Source organism: Genypterus blacodes, unplaced genomic scaffold (assembly GCF_046128005.1).
Source record: "Genypterus blacodes isolate CSIRO-AG114 ecotype Tasmania unplaced genomic scaffold, CSIRO-AGI_Gbla_v1 ptg000156l_1, whole genome shotgun sequence".
In the NCBI taxonomy this organism is placed as follows: domain Eukaryota; kingdom Metazoa; phylum Chordata; class Actinopteri; order Ophidiiformes; family Ophidiidae; genus Genypterus; species Genypterus blacodes.
Genome location: NW_027466957.1, coordinates 2,692,229 through 2,714,396, shown reverse-complemented (window position 1 = coordinate 2,714,396; position 22,168 = coordinate 2,692,229). Strand labels below are relative to the sequence as shown.

Below are 22,168 nucleotides of genomic sequence, written 5' to 3'. Positions count from 1 at the left end.
CATTAATTAATTCTATTTTATACATGCTGACCAAAATTAACATTTTATCTTGACAGGCACATCAGAGAGAGAGAGAGAGAGAGAGAGAGAGAGAGAGAGAGAGAGAGAGAGAGAGAGAGAGAGAGAGAGAAGGAAGGTTGCATCATTATTACTATTGTTGTTGTTAAACTTTATACGTAGACCCTGAGGTAGAATACAAGTAGATTAAAATTGCGATGATCTCATAAGGTAAATACAGTTTTTACAGTAAATGTTCAAGGACTGCGTAGGTAAAAGTTTACCTGAAAAGATTTTTTGATGGTTAAAATAGTTGTGTCATGCGTGATACTGTTCATGGTTGTCTAATGTTTGTACATTCATGCTTGTATGTGTTCATAGTTGCTAATTGTTTATGTTTTATTGTTTGAACTGTAAGATGGTGGAGTGGTGTAAACTGAGCGTGTGGGTTGAATGCTGTATGCTCTCAGACATTCAATTTAACTAGTGATTCCTGAGGTTGTGCAGTGTATGGGGTATAGGAAAAGCTGGTAAAAGTTTTTTCTTGCCAAAATAGGCACTGGGGGAAGCTTGCCATCAGCCCGCAGGGGCCATACTAAAGGGTTAGGGTCGGCGACCTGAGCCAGCGACCAGAGCCAGTTTCACTGCGGTCTGGCCGGTGCCATGGAAATGCTGATGCTCTCTCGCGACGGAATGCCCAAACGTTACATGCAAGACAAAAATTTCACAGACTGGCATTCAAGGTGTGAGGGGATAAATAGATAAATACAACATCCTGTCACAAAGACAGAGTTGTTGTCTGAAACTAACTTTTAAGGCCACCGTCATTTGCATTCTCAGGCAGTTGATCTTCTGGCACGGACAGGCTCGATTCACTCTTTTAAAAGCAAGAACAGGTGATAAATCAACCCTGAGAATGATGGCTCTTTACAGACGTTTGTTTCCCGCTCATTTTTGCTAGCTTGTGGGCTTAATTTCTGTATCAGACTAGCGTCTTTGCATGTGTCAAGAGACACAGAAGCACAGTTTAATGGTTCTGGACATTTTTCATAATAAGACATCTTTCAGAGTGAATAAAAAATATTTTTTGGATTATCAGTTTTTCTGTGCGGCCCGGTACCAAACGGTGGTTGGGGACCGCTGTTCTACACCGCCTTTGCCCTGCTGAGGACATCGGGTCTGAGAGGGGGGATGTGTGACACCACGAGAGGCTGGGTCCTGGGGGGAGATATGTCCCCCTCTGCTGGTTGCAATATGGACTACAATCCCTAAAAAAGCGGCCATAAAAAAAGTCTACAAAGATGGTGTACAAGGTGCCACACCTGTTGGACATCAGGGCAGTACCATGCCTATATAAAAACAGGCAGCAGACAAAGGAAAGGAGGGGATGGTGAAAAGAGTGATCCAGGGCCGGATCTACGGACTGGTTCATCATGGAGTTTTTTGTCGGTGGTTTTTTGAAGAGACTTCAGATCTTGCCAGATCAAAGAGAAAGGTGGGGAACTGACAGCCAGATAAATGAAAAACACAAGGGGAGCAACTAAGTTTAGTAACTAAGGCATCATGATAACATCAATGTGATAATCACCCTAGTCAAAACGCTTTTGCGAAAGAATGGCACTCTCAACTATCACCAGCAATAAATGGGGTCTTTTTCATAACTATTGATCCATAAAGTCTTATCATGACCACTCTGGACCAGTGTGTGGTTAAGATCACGTAGAAGTACATCAAGTTTTTTTCATGAGAGAACTGAAGCAATGAGAGTGGAAAATAAATATGAACAGTGTCTGGTGATCCATGACTTGAGACAACGTTAAGCAAAAGAACAAGCAAATGAACTATAAGAATTGTCATTTCCAATCCCCCCTCAATGATTTAGAATGCAGGCTCTGGCGAGAAAGCGAAGCCAGTTTCACATGTCCGCTGCTGTCTTATGTATGAGCGGAAAGGAGGATGACCCACAGCCTCTGCTCTCCTGCAGCAATCATCTCCTGGAGAAAGTGTGGCAACTTCCTTTATAAAATTATCTGCAGTGAGCAAAGACCCTGATTGATTTTGACTTTCAGGCTTCTTCCCTCAGGCTAACTTCCTTTCTGGTTTCAGTAAAAAAGAAAAATACAGACAAATCTCAGGACTAACTCTATCCCCTGGACACACTATTTTTCCTGTCTTGCTTGAGTTGGTCTGCACAAACATCCCTCCCTACAGAAACACAATGCACTGGTGTCTTCCTCCCATGAGGGCTTCCGTTGTTAGAAGATGGTGGTATTTGTTTCAGATCCATCAAAATATTACACAAGTCTCACCCTTCATTTGTGTCTGTAAGTAATAATTGTCTCTTTCCACTGATTTAAAATTGCTCCAAAGTCTTTTTTGATTGGCTAAACGTAGGCTGCTTGGACATGGGCTGTAGGAAATGCAGTGCAGTTTGCCACCTGTCAGGGATGTGAAGTGTACTGCTGACAGCATTCAGATCTAAGACTGGTGCAGAAGCTCTTACAGTAAGCGCACAGTCTCTTTCAAGCAGCATTTTTTCAGAACAAACTGGCTGTTGTACCACAAATGGACAACTGTCAATCACAGTCAGTACACTGCTTAAAGAGGATCGGGATGTCACGAATTAGTGTTCATAATGCTAAATACAGTCCAGTGAAAATAATCTTAATCTTCTCATTTTCATTCCTCAAATAATATGCTGTAGATGCAGTCACACCATGAATCCAGATGACAGACAATGGCATGTGAGGTTGTACCTAGGTACTTTGAGGTGGTTGCTTGGGTTGAGGCTTGATTTACAAGGTTGTCGTAGTCACTAGAATGTACAGGTTGGTTGGCAGGGCAAAGAGTGGGTGGTTGCTATGATGAGTCTGGGTGGTGGCACTACTAGTACAAGCATCCCGAGTAGTTGTACTAATGTTAGTAGTAGTAGTAGTAGTAGTAGTAGTAGTAGTAGTAATAGTAGCACTAGTAGAAGTAGTAGTTGTAGATCCGTTGCCTTACATAGAAAAACATTTATCTTAAAGTATTGCATCGCAATACTTTAATGATCACACAATATTTGTGCTACTGGTGCTCAAGTAAATGCAAGCCACATAATACATAAAAATGTAATACATTTGCTCCAAATGATTTCAGAGCAAGCTGCTTTGCCAGAAAGGATAGCTGGGCTTCATTTTTACTGATGTAAAAATAGGGCCATTCCAAGCAACACACCACATTAAAACCATCAGTGCAATTACTATAACCACATCTAATCTGTGAAATGCTTGTGGGGTGACTGAAAAGCATTGCACTGATGGCATTATTCGCTCAAGCATCTAAAAGCTCTGAGGCCTAGGAGACAGATTTACCATAGCAAGAATAACATTTGACGTTTCAGGAAAAAGAAAAGGAGAGTACTAATACATGTACTCATGTAATTCAAAATAAAACTCTATACTAACAAGATTAATTTGGCTTTGGCTTTCACATTTTGACATCTCTGTTGTGAAGAGGCGTGTGTCATGGTCGACAACTCTGACATGACTACTGGATCAGTAGAAAAAGCCAGTGGGAAATGAATTCACAATGATTCACTCAGGATTTGTATTCAGTCCAAAACCACAAATGTAGATATAGAGAGAAATGTTCAACCTTGGTGGAGGTGCTCTCTGACCTTTCTTTTTCTGGAGCAGCGAATTACAGTTGTGAGAATTACATGAAATATTAAAGATTCCGTGACATTTGCTTGGTCCAGTATTCTCTCTGCAGTTGCTTGTATTAGCTGCATTCCCACAGCAGCACTTTTTCTCCAGTTTTACCTTTCTTTTTTTTTTTATGTTTCTTTTTCATGGTGTTATCATTGAGGAAAGTGGCATACTGACTGTGTGTGTCTGTACCAAGGTTAGATTTGCTGCTCTTTTCCAGAGTCCTTCTTTTCTTAGTTCTGCCTCTGATCATCAATCTTGATTCTACAGTAATTTTGAAGCTCGCCTGTATTTTTTTAATCTTGTGTTGTGCTTAAAGCTCTATATAAACACATTACAGAAACAAAAGAGCACAATTGTTGTAGACACCATGACCATGAGATTCCATGAGTTGAATCACAAGATGTATCATTTTAAATTAAAATTCGAGTAAAAACCCTGACCTTTTTCAATAAACGAACATGAAGTTCTTGTACTTTTATATCAATGTCCTTCCACAGGCGTCATTTAGCTCCCTAGAAACAATGGATTTGTGCACCTGAAATTTTTATCAAAATTGAGACGTGTCTCACTGAGAAATATTATAAAACCCTTTATTACTACAAAGTGGTTCTTTTCTGAGAAGTAGTGCCAAGTAGTGTCAAGCCTTTTCAGGAAGGTTAAAATTTGATTTTTAATTCATGTTTTTACAGAATCAATGCACAAAAGCATTGTCTGTCACATTTCTCCATAATTGACTTCAGCCTGCTTCCTGGATCGTGAGTTTAGCTGTTCCACTTTAATCTGGTTTGCTTCCTGCACATCTATGTACAGAACGCTTGCCTGCTTGCTGACTTCTATTTCATGGCTGGCTCCTGTGACTAAATGGATCCCTGTGCGATTACTTTGAGAACACAAAGATAAGTTATGCACACCACAATAAAAGCTAAATGTTGTTTAGAACTCCACGAGAACTGTGTTATGCTGTAATGATTGTAAGACCTTTTCAAATCAATCAATTCCAATTTTGGTGTACTATTTTGCACCACCCTGCATCACAATATATATATACTGTATCACATTCTTTCTGCTACTTATAGAATTGACTCATCCTAAATCATAACACAGAATAGCTTTCTTTTTTAATGTTGTTCAATGACAATGGCCATGCAGTTATGGGACTTTTTTTTTTATTTTATTTTTTTACATATAGTGGAAAAAAGGAAAAGGAAAGAAGTATTAATGAGACCATTGAGATGTGGTGCACATGTGGAGTGGATGCATAAGGGGATAAAGTAACAGCGACGCAGCATAGCTAGTGTACTGTAAAGTCGGGTTGTATGGGTGATGAATAATTGTGTAGCATTTCAAGGCTTTTCATAGTGTTTAGTTTGGGAATACATAACAGTCCACTCAAAGGAATACAGACATGGTATGTGAAAGCCATTTATCTCAGTGACACTTAACCCTGACTCCCTTTAACCCCAGTACCTGTTTTGTGTTCTTTTCCCCTTTACATTACAGCTTCAATACACAAATACATATTAGCTTGGAACAACATTAAATTAAAGTTGTTTAAGAATCCATTCTTTTTACCCCCTTCACCTGTTCCTTGCACTGGTTGTGCTAGGGGCAGGGTACACCCTGGACAGGTGTCCAGTTCATCACAGAGCTGATACACAAATGCTACTTTCACATTGTGAGGTCCATGCAACCCAATCTCATTTATGACACTGATGAGATCTGCATAATGACCAAAGGACAACACATGGAATATGATATTTTGGGATCAGATTTTGACCATATTCATGTATGGAAATGAATCTGCTATGATTCTGATATCTCCCACTGTGATTCTGATGTAACCGCAGGATTGTATGTTAGCACATGGCATATTACTCTCTGTGTTCATTGTTATATACATGTGATTCTATGATTTTGTTTTTTATCGACTTGCAGAATGGAAGACAAAGCCTCTGGCCAGAGATTCTGACTGGTGGTTATGGTATGGGAGAGTACAGGTTTAAACGGCCGTGACTTAGCGCCAATGCAAACCAACTCTACAACCCTTTAAGGAATCCTTTCCACCACAAGCAAAACTGTTGGGTTTTTTTAGCCCAAGAAACTTACTGCCCTAGAACAGAGGAAACGAGATGTCACCACCACCAGGTGACAGGTGATGCCAGTCGTTGTTTACCTTAAAAGCAATAATTTTCATAACCAGCTGCAGCAAACAAGATTTCAGCATAAAAACCGGCAAAAGTAATCAGTGCAAAACATCATGGACATTGTGGCACAATAAAGAGATGCAAGACAAGTTGAAAACTTTGCAATGAAACGTGATGAACCAAGTTAGATGTCCCAGTTGGCCCCAACTGGATTTGAAGAAAAGGACATTCTCGCTATGAAGCAACAGCGCACTGGTCAACTAAAAAATGACAATGTGAGAATGCATGTCTACTACTATAATGGCTTAGTCTTGTAAAAATTGCAATTGCAATTCATTGTGAAAGTGGAGGTGAGGTGAAGTCTCAAATGTTTAGTTGCAATAAGGTGGTAAAACAGACAATAATTTCTCCCCCCAAATAACACTGTAAATGACATGCAGATGGAAGGTTAAGCTCTTACATATGGTTAAGGTCAAATGTGACCGGTTTTTGACATTTGAGGTTAGTAAAAACACCTTACATAGTTTGCTGCAGTTTTAACCTAAACTGACCACATATATTAAAAAAATACCGCCACAGCTACAAATAATTATACACAGAGGCTTTTCTTTAATTACATTACATGCAATACATGTAATGTCTAAACGTCTGTGCCTTCACATTCAGTTAACTTCATTGAGCTGAATTTGAATTTTCCAAGACGATTCAAAAATATCCAAGTGATTCTCCATGAACCATTGTGACTGTCAGGGTGGAAACACCTCAAACCTTCAGACCACTACAACTCATCAATATACTGAGACTTGTGTCAAAATGCTCAGAATCAGCTCAGGTGAACAGACAATCCAATGAGTCAGTCACATCAATGGTAAACCACACTGATGTCCAGATAACACAACTTTTACTGACACACAGACAATCTCAGCATTATAATACTAATGTAGAAGTCGAAAACAATCAAAGACAAGAAAAGATTAGAGGAGCTTAAAAGCAACAGAAAGGGAAAATAGAGTAAATGGTTACATACTGAATCTTTGAGGCTCCATCTCCATGTTGCCTGCTGCTCCCTCGCTGAAGCAACTGACACTTAAGAGACAGAGAGCAGGGAATAATACGCCACAAAGCTCTCTCTGCCTCCTCTCTCTCTCCTCTGTGAGTGCTCTGTATGTGTGTATGTGTGTGTGCCTCTCTCTGCCTAGCGTTAACCTAATTTTCCTCTTCTTTTTCCTCTCTTCTTTTCCTCGATCTCTCTCAGTAATGAGTCTTCTTAACCTTACATCTTGGTTTCCCCCACACTGTGTGTGTGGTCTCTCTCTAGCTCTCTCTCTTTTCCTCTGTCTGTCTTGCTTCTCTTTTTCTCTCGGTTTCTCAGTCTGTCTGTGTTCGCTCTGTGTCTACATGAGTCTGTGTCTCGTGCTTCCTCTGTGTCTGTCTATTTTTCTCTCATTATCTGGCTATCTATGTGATTTCTCCATGACACATTTCTCTATGATGTGCCAATGCAGCAAAATCCACCCTTTAAACAATAGAAAATGTGGAAAATCGTTTTATCTGCATCTAACCCGGTGACAAATACAAACAGTGCATTGACACAAACATGCTAATTGATTGACGGTGAGCATTGTTTATAAAGCATAAATTGTGTCTGTAAAAATGTTGGGTTTTTACGTAAGAATAAATTGTGCAAATTGTACAGCGGGTTAGACTTATAATCACAGAGTTGTAGCTATTTAAACATATCATGTTGCTGAAGTGCAATCTATAGGGCAATTTCCATTTAATTTGAAAGGATGCTCAACCCCAAATGGCCCTATTAAAGACCAAGCAACAACAGTCCAGTTAATGCAACCAGCCAGGTGATATTTGGACCAATCACCGCCAGGAGCAGATATCAAATTAAGGAATGTTCTGCTTGGGGTCCTGCACAAAGAACACCCAATGAGTCTCAGTGACCGTGTCTTTAGCCTTGCAAAATAAAGTTATACTTCTTTTAAAGTATCCTTGGCTTCAAAGCTAAATTAAATGTAGTTGACTACTTAACTTTGAGCAATCTCTGCTTGCGTGCTATCAAAACCTCATATGTTGTCGTAAATGTAACATACTGCATGTCAATGATCTAAATTAAGTCCTTCTCCCAAGGACTACCAGCTTTGCATTAGATATTCCAAAAGATACTTTCCAAGATGCATTGCCAGATGTTGGCGGTGTGGTCACATGCAGGAGAGAGGAAGGACTAGAACCCTTGCAGTAATGTACAGAATTAGCGATTATTTTATTTTTTTAAATTCTGCCATTACTATTGCAGCCTAGACTTTGAGAAACAGTTTTTTTGTTTCAACTTTTCATTTTTCCCAATGACAGTAAATTACAATTAGAAGCAAACTGCTGTATGTCTGATTCATTGTTGTTACATACATTACTTCAATAAAGGGAAAAGGTGTTGTTCTTGTGCAAAAATGAAATACTCAAACTTAGGTATTAAAAATAATAATATATAATAATAATAACAATATATGCTTTCTGTGGGAGAATTGTTACCAGTGTTTTTTGGTCACACAAGTTTATTTTGAGGTTGTTGAACTTGAACATGTATGAGGTGTTTTTGTGCATTGAGTGAGTTTTGGTAATGAGATTATTAACTGTTTGGCTAAAATGCATGTTGGTGATGCAGACTGAATGAAGAGTTGTGAGTTATAAAATTGTCTTCAGTATTGACAAATGCTTGTCAGCAGTCGAAAATGATTTATCGAATAATTATGAATTAGCTTAAATAATTAATATCCACATCAATTTGACTGGATGAAGTAGTCATTGACGATAGTAAAGTGAAGGTACATGTAGGCCATGCTTCCTTCATGTCCTACGGGAGGTAGGAACATTAGCATTATGTATGCAACAGTGCAGAAATGGAACGTGTGTGTGGGTGTGTGTATGTGTGTGTGTGTGTGTGTGTGTGTGTGTGTGTGTGTGTGTGTGTGTGTGTGTGTGTGTGTGTGTGTGTGAGAGAGAGGTGTGTTTGGGGGTGTGTGCGTGTGTGCAATCACATTAAGCTGGCATTGTGCTAAGGACATACTTTTACACCTGAGCTCGAGACATATATTCTATTTTCGTTTGCATGGTGCACTGCGTAGATTTGAGTCTGTGAAGTTGCATTTCCCTGGTGCACAGAGGATGTTTTGGCCTATGCCCCGATCTGGAATAGTAGACTGCTATTTCCATCTATTTAGTTTGAAATTTAATTTTAGATTCCAGATGAACCAGTTTTTCCTCTCTTTTGTTACACTGTATATTTCTCAGCTAGTAAACAAATCATTAGGTCACCATTACAAGGTTCCCTATGGCATTTTGGTTGCGAGTTCAGTACATAAACTTAGTTAGTGAAGGATGCTTAATCTTCTTGAGGGCTTGCTGTTGTGTTTTTCACACATATTGGTTCAATATTTTGAAAAGTCAAAAGTTGTAACATTTCGGAAAAACATTGGGAAAGCATAAAAGCCTTGTATTTTTTAAATGGCCTATGGGTAGATAATACCTCACAATTCTGATCTCATGAAATGTAAAATCATGGTAAGAAATACCAGTAATGAAGAGAAAAGGTAAAAAAACATTGCTTTACAATGAGCAATATGACGGTATAGCTCAGGAAGGTAGAACGGTCACTTAAGCTGTTTATTAAGCAAAAGAGGTCAAAGTTGTGATACAAAGTATTTCGCTCATCTGAGGTCTCAACTGTCTACACCTCCACTCAATGAGCCCAGAACTCAGGATTTTCATACAATATATACTGTTCAAATGTGGGTGTGTCTCCTCCTTTGTGTTGGTTTCTGGTTGGTGGTCACTGGTGAGTCCACTCTTCTCGGCACATGATTCCTCTTCATGCATCCTGTACAGTGCAGATGATATGGTAGTGGCGTCTTGCCCATATTGATTATTCAATCCCCACTTCTTCCAGTGAAACCGGTCCAATGATCACATCGTGCAATATCCCTGATGTGCAACATCTAATGCATTCAGTCCTTTCATTCACTCATTGATCCTGAAAACCTCTGGACTTGGTATAGCTGTCCTTTGATAGACGTTTTACTTAACATAGTGCTCTGTATTGTCCCGCATTGTCCACTCATATGAACTGACTCATCATGTGAACCTCGAACTTCCCTGCTGTGGACAGACGAAGAATCTGATCTTGTCAGTTATAGATCACCTTAGTTTGACCTTGTTACTGAGCTTCCTGTCAGAATCTCTCTCTCTCTTTGTGTCAGCAGGCTTCTCTGTATCACAGTTCACACATAGACAATTCTTAATGAGCAAGCACAGTTAAATGGAATGAATAGGATTATTTCCCTCTTCAGTATGAAACATAACCAGTACAGTTCCATATTTGCACTCGTTGGTTGGGAACCACCTCCCAATGGGTAAATTACAGTAATTTATTAACTTGGGAGGAAATACATCAGACCCAATGCTATTCAATTAAGGCAATTCAATCAAATCAATCTCATATCAGAAGTAGTGAGCTCTTGCTTAACCTTCACATGTGATCTCATTTTATAGGTAAGAGAAAGAGAGCAGAGGGAATAATGGCAGACCCCTACCCATTCCGGCCACCCTCTCTTCCCCCTCAGAGGAGAGAGTGAGAGAGAGAGCTGCAAAAACCAGACAGCCCAACACATCAGGAGTTTCTTTCCCCGGGCCAAATCTGTCACCAATGAAGACTATCCCCTGCTATACACACCATGACCTTCCTACACATGCAAAGTATCTACAAATCATTATCTATTTTCAGAAGCTACATACTTGCATCTTTCATTTTAAAATGGTGTATTTCTTTGTCTGTATACCACTATGAGTGTACACACATACACATGTGTGTGTGTGTGTGTGTGTGTGTGTGTGTGTGTGTGTGTGTGTGTGTGTGTGTGTGTGTGTGTGTGTGTGTGTGTGTGAGCACATATGCTTCCTCTTAAACACATATACGGATGGATATTCTGGTTTGTAATGTGGAGATTTTTGTATTAATATTGTATTTGTATTGAGCTTGTCTGTAATATATGTATGTATAATGTACATTTGTAACTGCTTCTCCATGAATAAAGCAGATTCTGATTTGGATGATCAGTTAGAGGATGAGGCAGAATGTCTAAACTAAAGCATGGAGTTCTTCCCTAGTAACTGTGGTGCGGCTGAGGACACATTTACATTATTTTATATTTATTTATTTTTTGACCCAGTTACACATCCCCCACAGCCCGAAGGAAACACCGCAGACATCCACACTTCTCTCTCTGGCTGCCGCACTTCACCTAGTAGTTCTGTTTAATATTTCAGGTCCGTCCTTCTTGTCTTCTCTTTCCCAGAGTTGGTCTGACTGTCTGTCTGTCTGTCTGTCTATCTATCCATACTGTATACAGATGGATACATGGAAATATATATAATGTATATATATATATATATATATATATATATAACCTGTCCTACGTATCACATTGTTGTCCTAGCTACTCTGATGGTTCTGTCATCTGTCAGGTGAGGCTGTTACAATATCTGTGACACAAACACAAAGCCTCTATTTTCTTTGTTGAAATTGTTGACATTTGGCTTTCTGAAGTATTCCCTGGTTTGTGTTTGTGTGTGTTCAGGTAAGACACTTGTCTTCCTCTTTTATTTGTCAGCAGTGGAGACATTCATGATGGTTGACTCTTTGTTTGACACGTCAAGCATTCAATTTAAGCTTGTGATGAGTTTCAGGGGTTAGCATAACAACTTTTTAATAACGTGTCAATTAAGGCCCACAATTGCAGGAATAGTAAGAATAGAAAACAGGAGGAACTTGCTTCTGTAATTTCCAACTGTTATAAGTGATAATTCTGGATTTTGATATTTGGGAAGAAATCTCAGTCAGTAGGCTATGCAACCATGAATGTGTGTGTTATAGAGTTCCCTGATGACTAAAGTTAAAGAAATTAATCATATTTATTTATATGTATTATCATGTATTTTATTTATTGTTGCTTTGCTTCTCTTTTTGTGCGTAAAGAGTGGAATAATCCTATTCATTCCATTTAACTGTGCTTATCATTAAGAATTGTCTAAGTCTGATACAGAGAAGCCTGCTGACACAAAGAGAGTGAGAGATTCTGACAACAGGAAGCTCAGTAACAAGGTCCAACTAAGATGATCTATAACTGACAATATCAGATTCTTCGTCTGTCCACAGCGGGGAAGTTCGGGGTTCACATGATGAGTCAGTTCATGTGAGTGGACAATGTAATACAGAGCACTATGTTAAGTATAACGTCTATCAAAGGACAGCTATACCAAGTCCAGAGGTTTTCAGGATCAATGAGTGAATCAAGGGACTGCATGCATTAGATGTTGTGCATCCGGGATATTGCACGATGTGATCATTGGACCGGCTTCACTGGAAGAAGTGGGGATTGAATCAATATGGGCAAAACCCACTATCATATCATCTGCACTGTACAGGATGCATTAAGAGGAATGTGCCGAGTGGAGTGAACTCGCCAGTGACCACCAACCAGAAACCAACACAAAGGAGGAGACACACCCACCTTTGAACAGTATATATTGTATGACAATCCTGAGTTCTGGGCTCATTGAGTGGAGGTGTAGACAGTTAACTGGATTGCAGTCTGTGGACCACTGAAACTCATTGAGACCTCAGCTGAGACAAATACTTTGTATCACAACGTTCACCTATTTTGCTTAATAAACAGCTTAAGTGTGATCTCTCTCAACTTGAAGTCCTTCTTGCCAGCCTGAAGTATTTTGAACACGACATGGGTCTCTCTCATTCTCTCTATCTCTCTCTAGACCCAACCGGTCAAGGCAGATGGCTGCCCACCAATATGTATGTAATGTGTATTTATCTTATATATGTAATATATATGTAATCCATTTTTTGTGGGATGGAGCCTCCATTTTCATTTTCAGAGTCCATTTCATTGCATTTGTAAGAAGCTGTATCTGCACTCACACTTCACTTCCAACTGTATGCACACATTAACCTTCCTTGGTCTCTTCGCCAAAGCCTTTGATGTTTGGTGTGTACAGCAACCACCAACAACTATTAAAGAAGCTATTCAATATTGCATGATTTCAGTTTTGTTATCCATGCCTGTTGCCTGAGTATCAGTCATCACTCCTCATCACCAGTCACAATGTATTATGCACATAAGGATGTTTTGCCATTACATCATGCTATATTATTCATTAACCTAGCATGTGGCAGTTGGTAAATGGAAGTGGTTGTGCTCAAGCAAACCAGAGGCCACACACACACACACACACACACACACACACACACACACACAAACACAGGAATATTGTGATGAGTCCATGTCATCTAATTATACATCCTTATACAGGTTTGTGTGAATAAAGTGCATGCGTGAAGATATACAACAAGCTGCAAACACACACGCAGTCAGCTAATAAATAGTAAAATGTAATAAATGTTATCAGAAAAAGTACACAATGAATTAAACGTATTAGAAGCACAGCCTCATTTTCACGTCATTTTTAATTGAAAACATATTTGTGAGTGCTATCAATCTTTTTCTGCATCTGAAAACTAAGGTTAAGGTAGAGCCATGGTTTTTCCCAATTTTCCGAGCTGATGACACATGACAACAGCAACACAGCTTGTAACTGGATGTAGCCCAATGCTCATGGAAGACCCAAGAAACTGCTTATTATAACCACATAAACAGCACCACTATAAGGGAGAATCATTTCACATTGTGTCATGCTTGTAAATTTCTACTAGATGCAGTAGTACATTTATAAAAAAAAAATATGACAGGGGTAATGTTCTATTCTTCTCTAGGCTTTTGTTTCTGCCATCACTCGGTCACATGCCCTGGTTTTATGATGTTAAGAGAAATAAGTATGAAAAAATTACTGAATGAGGAAATATTGATATGCAGAATATTTGACATAAAAGCTCAAAATACATGAATATAACTTGTCTTGATAAATGTTCTTTATATGATAAATGACCAGCACCAGTAACAATAGCCTATAAAGGGTTAACCTCTCACACATTGGAAGGAAGACAGAGATTTATATGAAGGGATTGTCATGGAAACCAGCACTCCATTGTGATAACTGATGCCAAGATAAGGACTTAATTGGCACTCTCTCAATTGTGAAACACTAGTTTGGGACTCACAGTGTGGGAAAAAAGTTATACTGCCCCTCCTGTGGTTGTATATATAATTGTTTTTTAGATGGCTCTCTTGAATTGGAGCGCATTTACACCTTTGTAAAGATTATTTTTCCATAGATAAATAAATAAAAAGAACATAATAATAAATACCAAACATAAATTCAGCAACCTTGACGGTACTTTTTACTGATGATGATTATAATTTGGTATGTATTAAGGATTGTTAAGGTGTTAAACTATTTTCTTTTTTTAAATTTTCCTAGGGTATATATATGTTGTAAGGGACTTTTGATTCCATGATACATTTAGCCAGATAATGCAGGTGGGGAAACCCACTGTGAGAGTTTACATAATTAATTATTCATTAGATTATGCCAAAACAAATCTTAAGATTAATTCAGTGTAATATGTTTGGTAATTTCACCTCTTATCACCCGCATACCTACTGAATATATATCTCCAATAATAGCCATATACAAATGTATAATACCATGGACAAAAGTATTGGGACACATCTCTAAAAATTTAAGTCAGGTTTGTTCGGTTCCATTGCCACAGATATATAAAATCAATCACCTAGCCATGTTGTCTGCCTTACCAAACATTTGTGAAAGAATGTGTAATTTTAAAGAGCTCACTAAATTGGAGTGTTGTACTGAAATAGAATGCAACAAGTCAGTATTAAGAACCACAGCAACTCAGCCGTGAAATGGCTGACCATGTAAAGTTAGAGAGCAGGGTCACCGAGTGCTGAGGCACATAGTGTGTAAAAGTTGTGTAAAAAACACTCTGCTGAATCAATCACTCAAGTTCCAAACCTCCTCTGGCAGTAACATCAGCACAAAAACTGTGCCAGGAGCTTCATGCCATGAACCGGCCACCCTCAGGTTCCCAAGCCAAGTCACTGCCCCTGTAATAGCTGCAAAGGGGGACCAACTCTATATTAATACCTACTGTATAGAGTTAGAATGGGAAAAGCAAGTGTAGGTATCCCAATACTCTTGTCCATAGTGTATATTTCATGTGTTTTCCATATGCCTTCAGTATATTTCTCATGCAATTTTTATTCTTTATTATTTGTATTCAAATTGGACACAAAAGTTGTTGGTGTCGTCAATAGGACAGGCATATAGAAACATGTCAGTGATTACTGCCACCACCGAGCCCAGGTATAAAAAAATTTAAATAATGGTACATTACACTGTGCATTATGCTCATGCTTACAATACAACAACAGAAAGTTTTTTCTGTCAAGTGAAGGTTCTAAAGCACCAACCTTCGATGAGCAGCAGAGCCAGTGGTTACTATGGAAACTACTTTATGTTCAATTGGAATGAATGGCTCAAAGCGTCTAAAGCCCACCAAACACTATTTACACAGACACGGCTGCGCACACCAACATAGACTGCATTTGTACATATCTGTTCGCAAAGGTCTTGGCTAGTACTGTTTTATTCCATCAAATACAATGCAAAACAGTAGAATGACAATAAAAGACTATTTAGTCTCAAATTTACTGGCCCATGCTGGAGAGAGTAATATGTGAGATTTGTGGATAGGAGGGAAATGTGGAGAGCTGAAGGCCTACAGATCACCCAAAGCAAACGCAATTAGAGACATTCACAGAGAATGGTCCAATAAAAGACAACATATCCAGTGAGCTGCAGTTCTCTGGGCGAAAATGTGTTTGTTGATGCCAAAGGTCAGAGGAGAATGGCCAGACTGGTTTGAGATGATAGAAAGGCAACAACAACTCAAATAATCACTTGTTTACAACCAGCGTACGCAGAAGACCATCTCTGAACGCACAACACGGCTAAACCTTGCAGGAGATGGGCTCCAATTCGCACACGCTCACCAAAATCGAACGATAGAAGATAGGAAAACCGTTGCCTGGTCAGATGAGTCCCCGATTTCTGCTGCGACATTCGGATAGTAGGATCAGAATTTGGCGTAAACAACTTGAAAGCATGGATCCATCGTGCCTTGTATCAGCGGTTCAGGCCTGCGGTGGTGGTGTAACGGTGTGGGGCTTATCTTCTTGGAACACTTTGGGCCCCCAATTGAGCATTGTTTAAATGCCACAGCCTACCTGAGTATTGTTGCTGACCATGTCCATCCCTTTATGACGACAGTGTACGATGTTCTGATGGTTACTTCCGGAAGGATAGTGCACCACGTCACAAAGCTCAAATCATCTCTAATTGGTTTCTTGAACATGACAAGAAATGGCCTCCAAAGTTACCAAATATGCGGTGAATTGAAAATTATTTACCATGCAGCAATTTACCATGCATTATCTTGTGCTCAGTGCTCACAAGACACTTGAGAGGCTCTGTGAATATAAATGTGTGTGTGTGTGTGTGTGTGTGTGTGTGTGTGTGTGTGTGTGTGTGTGTGTGTGTGTCTCTGTGTCTGTGTGTGTGTACTGTATGTATGTATGTATACACATTCCAGAATGACAGACATCTACATCCACATTGTAAGTAGGACCAAATAAAGAAACAACAGAAAATGAACACGGACATTTCAAAGTGAGTCAGAGTGACATTTGTGTTCTACCCTAACAGTCTCTTGTGCCCATGGCTCACTGACACCATCAGAGAGCAACAAGCAACACTCGGTTTAGAGGATGTGGCGTAAATCCAGAGATCACACTGTTCTCTGTGAGTAGCAGTCCCCGGGCACCCCACAGTGGCTACCCACTGCTCATGGGTTAAATGCAGAGGCTAGATTTCACTACATGTTGTGTTGTGTATGGCTGTGTGTGTGACATTGATAGCATCTTAATCTACGATACAATACACTGCAATATGATCATCCTGTAGAACTGTATCTACGTCGTACTAACAACACTCAATAGTTTCCCTTTACAGTAACAACCAGCTTATGAATGGCAAGACAACTAAAACAGCTACCAAAAATAACAAAACAAAGCTACAGTAGCTACTCTTGAACAGACAATTCTTCCCAATTCCTTTCCCAAAAATCATAAATAGTACATTAGTGCTTTAACCCTCCACCAGCTCCACCCTCCAATTTGCTCACTGCTAACATCTTGGCCTCCTTTCTGATAAGGCATTTGCCAACCGTAAACAGTCTTGAGCTGAGCACCTCAGTTTAAGAGAGCACAGAGGTACCTCAAGGTTCAGTGCTTCGACCCTTCTTTTCAAAATACACTCATTCCGCGCAACCATCCGCTCGTGTCTTCTCTTGCCATTTGTGTGCTGACAACGTGCAACTCTTCCTGTCCTTCCCACCAGAAGACTGTACTCAGTTTGCACATCAGGATTAATATTACAGGATGGATGAAGGACAGGCGCCTTTAGCTCAACATAACATATATCAGACCCTAACTCTCTCAGTATGCAGCACAGCTACTGGTTCTTGTCATCCCACACCTGAACTACCACATTGCCTTACTGGTAGGACTACCATGTGTATTCAACAACTAGTCTTTTCTAAATAAAACCTGGTAACATTCATAGCATCATATAGGAAAATATACAGAGCACAATACAGCACAGTACAGTATAACCCAGCAGAGACTATTGGCACCTTACCATTATTTAAGGACTTGACACTTTCAAACTCACAGACAAATCCCTGTCAGATTATCTCTTCTTGTTACTGAACCAAGGACATTCAACCACTCACATACCACCTGCACGTCATGGAATCAATCACTTACCAACAGCAATGACACTGGCAGACAGGAAGTGGCAGCAGTGAAGGCTGGTGGCGCTCACAAAAGAGTCACCATCTGTCGTCATAGTAGATGTTGATCTTAGCGATGGGTTTGGAGAGTCAGGCACCATGGCCCTTCTAATTGTCACGGGTTCCATGGCTGGTGATGGAAAATAGTGTGGGGTGGAATGCAGTGGAAATATGGGAAATATATAACTGGCTTAAGATAATCCAATACAATCCAAAAATCAAAAGTAACCAGGAATAATATTCAGGAGGTATGTTGCACTCATTATCAGAAAGGTTCAGAAAAAAATGTTCCCTGATGTGAACCTGGACTAGACACAAAAAAATAGACAGTATTCCTCAGTGGTTGTTTAAATTGTTGGCCAGCAGTGGTGGCAGCCTGCAGGAATCCTGTGGCTGGTGGTACTTTCTCAGTGCGTGTAAGGTTGAGTGAGTCAGTGCAGGTATCCAGACACAATGCAAAAAATGCCTTGAGATGATCTTCCCATTTATATTTGGATTGAAAAGCTGTAGGGATCGTGAAAAGGCTAGTCTTTTCTTTGTGCTCAATGGATTATAGAAATGGACAATTATTGGTCTTCCGTAAGCAGGCTGAGCTGCATGAGTCACCTACAGCAGAGGGGAGAAAGAAAAAAATCAGTGTCACATATAAACAGACAAAACGATGAGGCACATGTTGATTGGAAGATGTTTTACCGAATAAATAATAAAGTAAATAAAGTGGAATCTTTGTTTGGTTAGGGTCAGTCAAATTGAAAATATCCACATCCATTCAAGAAGCAAATCATTTAACTGTATTGTTTGTGTATTTTTAGTTTTGCATTTGTTTCCCTTTGACCTTATACTCCACAACCTATGGACACACAGGCCTTAGACAAAAATACTCAATTCAACTAAATTGGACATGTCAGACTTGTGTCCCATGTTGGGACCTGTAAAGACCACTATGTTCACATGTGTAAATAACTACTGTATGTCACTAGTAGCAATAATGAAGACACATTAGAGTTCTGTAGATTGGAGGGGAAATTTACGTTTACATAAGGATTAACATTCTGAAAAAATAGGATCAAAAACTTTCTAATGGCTTGAGACATAGTCTTAAAACTAGACGGAAACATTGGGGAATCTAAATCCAAAGCAGCATGACAGATGCAGGTATTTTCCACGACTCCACCTCTCCTACCTAAGCTTCAATTGTTTACTTACATTGTTGTATTCCGCCACACAGCCCTCAAATAAATCCACTCCTGTAAAGGGTGGATTAACCCGAATACAGTTCTCGTCTTGGAAGCCCTATCAAATCACCTTCAAGTGTACGTGTACATCTACTGCGCGGCTCCAACTGAATAATGTGTGTGAAGTTAGGTGGGGGAGGTCAGGTTAGGTAGCGAGTTGGGTCTGTTGAAGGACGTGTTGAGAACTGCTTTTGAAAGGTTGGCGGTCAGATTGCTTCAGCAGCAGGCCTGGGCCTGTTCCTGCTGCTATCAGACCGTTCAGTTCATTCATTGTTTGCACAGGGATAGTAAAATAATTCACTGACTGACTGGTGATTCCATTCACTCACATTTAACTTACTTCTAGGAGGAAAGACAACAGAGAGAAGCTAAATGATGAACAAATATCAAAAAAAAAAAAAAAAACAATAGCAGAAAACTGAGGGAACACAAGGAAAGAAGACTCAAAACTAGGCAGCTATAAAAAGAATATTCATCTGGATTTTTTTGGGTATGTGCAACGGTTGAATTTTTCATGGAATTTGGGGATTTAGTGTTCACCAAATTGCTGTTTTCAAGCCCCACTACTGGTAGGTGTGAGTCGGGGAACAAAAAAATGTTAAAGCTACACATCCATTGGAATTATGTATCACTGTGGGCTTTAATGTGGGAAAATGCTGGTTTTGACAATTTTTTAAACGAGTAAAGCGTGCATGGAAAATAAAGTGGTCATGTGTTAGAGACCCATAAATCATATTTGATCTTTACAATATGACTTATTTAGTCTGACAAAACTTACACTTATACCTACATCTGACAAGCTGGCATCAAAGTATTGACAATATGTTGATTACAGTTTTATTCATTAAACACACAACACATGCTGGCTTTACCACATTGTATCTACATTTTAAGATGGGATTGTTTTCCTCAAATGGAACAAAGAGATTCCTGAAGGCAGGAACATTAAACTATAATTGAATGTTCCTGCCTTCAGATCAACACCCAGTTTGTTGATGGAGTTAGAGTCAAGCTCAGGCACAAGCATGCACTGAAGCAAATATTTCACAACAATACCCCTGACTGAGCACGGAAAGAAAGATCACATAAAGTCAGTTGGCTTCAGACTGGGGGGACAAAAACATTGCTGGAGAGTAGAGGCAAGGATAACCAGGGTAAAATGTAGGGCAAAACTAAAGTTAGAAGAATGTGTTTCATGAGGGAGCAATATACAAGGCAACAGGCTAAGACAGACTCCTGGCAGGTATGAGAAGAAACACAGCTTCTGCGAAACTGTGCGTATTATAAGTACTTGATGAAGTAGATGAGAGATGATAATTCTGTGTAGTTTCACACTCATTACACGAAAAGATGTATTACACAGAGAATTGAATAAGCAGGGGTGTATTTTTCCACCTAGTACTAAAATAACCACCAGTAGACTCACGCTTGAGTGGTCTCACTGGTATCTTTTATTTGGACAAAATGCACTTCTCCAACATCAAACAAAAATACAGCTCACTGGATTTAATTTATTGTTGTCATGTTTTGGTCACATACAAGTGAAGGCACACTCACCCTCTCACTGAATTGCCCACTCTTGTGAGTGAAGAGCACTTTTATTGAGGGTTGTTTGTCCACTCCTGTAGGCATAATCGGGACATGTTTCTCTACCAGCAGCAGATGTCACTCAAGTCCTCTACCTATGAATCAAACACACTCAGCTCCCACAAAATGTCACTGGAAATTCAATTAGTTTTTTAAGAATCTAACATGCGAGGGACCAAAAGTGAAAAAATTGACAGAGGAGGGGAACAGAGGGACAAGGGCCAATGAGTCAAAAATCCATTTTTAAGGAGATGATATAAGGAGAGGTCTACAGGTGAGAAAATGTCTTTAGAAGTATCTTGCTTGACTCAATCGATTTACAATTACATAATCTAGGTCTGCTTACCTGAAGTTTTGAAAGAAATGTATTGCATTGATTGGAGTTTAAATGTGCATGTCCTGAGACTGCTGCAAAATAAACAAAAACACAAAAAAACTCTCAAATGTTTTCTAAACCAATAGTTTATGAACACTTCCTAGTGAGTCAAATCATAGTGTGAACAACCCCCTGACCAAAGAGTACACAGCCGCAGTGACAGCCCAGCAGCCGTGTTGTCAGAGGGTGAGTCAGCTGCTCTGCAGAAAGTGTTTCAACTTGTGGTTATGACTGCTGGGTGTTGTAGTGACTAACTTGTTAAGGAGTCTGTATAATGGACTGATTCCCTAATCTAACTGTGGGTGTCTGACTGAATGAGCACAGTGAAATGTTCAACACATTCACTTTTAAAAGGAGCTAATTTGACCAGTGGTTAAAAAAGTGCTTAAATCTAAAATATGTAGTATTTATGAACTTACTGAGACTAAATTTAATTCACTAAAGCTCTCTCTAAATTCTTAAAATTCTTCGATTGCCATGAATACAATAATTTATGTGCAATCTGCTCCAATAAATGCAGTAGTACCTTACGTTCAATATTTCCCTCTAAAATATAGTACTACACTCGGATGTGCCTCACTTCTTTCTCTTGTCAATGTCCAGTGTGGTGCAAAATGATAAAAGATAGCACAGGGGGAACTTTCGTCCTTTTAAATAGGCTCAAGGACTATTATAAGATTGAAGACACCTATGGTATTAATTAAAGAAAAATTGTCTATGTGAAATATCACCAATTAGTTTTCATCACTTCTAAGGACTATCAATAATTTTGTCCATGCCATTTTCATTTCTTTTATCATTATTATTTCATTCAGCTAAATATTGGCAAGTTAAAGTCACATGCACATACATTAATTGATACAATATTTCATTCTTCTTCTTCATTCTTCCTCTGAACGCATGAATAGTCAAGCTTACATACAGAAGACAATTTCCGCATTAACAGCAAGTTGCTTTGCAGTAGGGTTGTATTGTTTTCTCTCTTAAAGGTCTCCATCCCAGGTAAGGTGCTGGGTTTCGTTTCTGGTAATTCCCGTGAGCTGAAAGAGGCTGAAAACAAGCACCCTCCTGAAAAACAAGTCTCCACAAAGGAATTTGGAACTGTCTTCACTCATCAAACCACGCTGCCATTTATAGCGTGGTTACCAAACGATATTTATATGGTGTTCAGGAGGGTCAAAATGTTACACATATGCACCATACACATAAAAGTTTAAATTTACACTTAG

At 39.3% G+C, this 22,168-nt stretch overlaps 1 protein-coding gene across 1 annotated transcript in view; it reads right to left on the bottom strand.

Annotated features, from left to right (window-relative positions):
• The window catches only part of plch2a (phospholipase C, eta 2a), a 76,658-nt gene extending 57,533 nt beyond the window's left edge, over nucleotides 1-19,125 (bottom strand). The window contains exons 1-2 of the mRNA XM_076167220.1: nucleotides 18,948-19,125; nucleotides 17,716-18,347 (exon numbers count right to left, since the gene is read on the bottom strand). Coding sequence (XP_076023335.1) covers nucleotides 17,716-17,869 — 154 coding nt within the window. The 5' untranslated portion in view covers nucleotides 17,870-18,347; nucleotides 18,948-19,125. The remainder of the gene's footprint in view (nucleotides 1-17,715; nucleotides 18,348-18,947) is intronic.
• Between the last annotated feature and the right edge of the window lie 3,043 nt (nucleotides 19,126-22,168).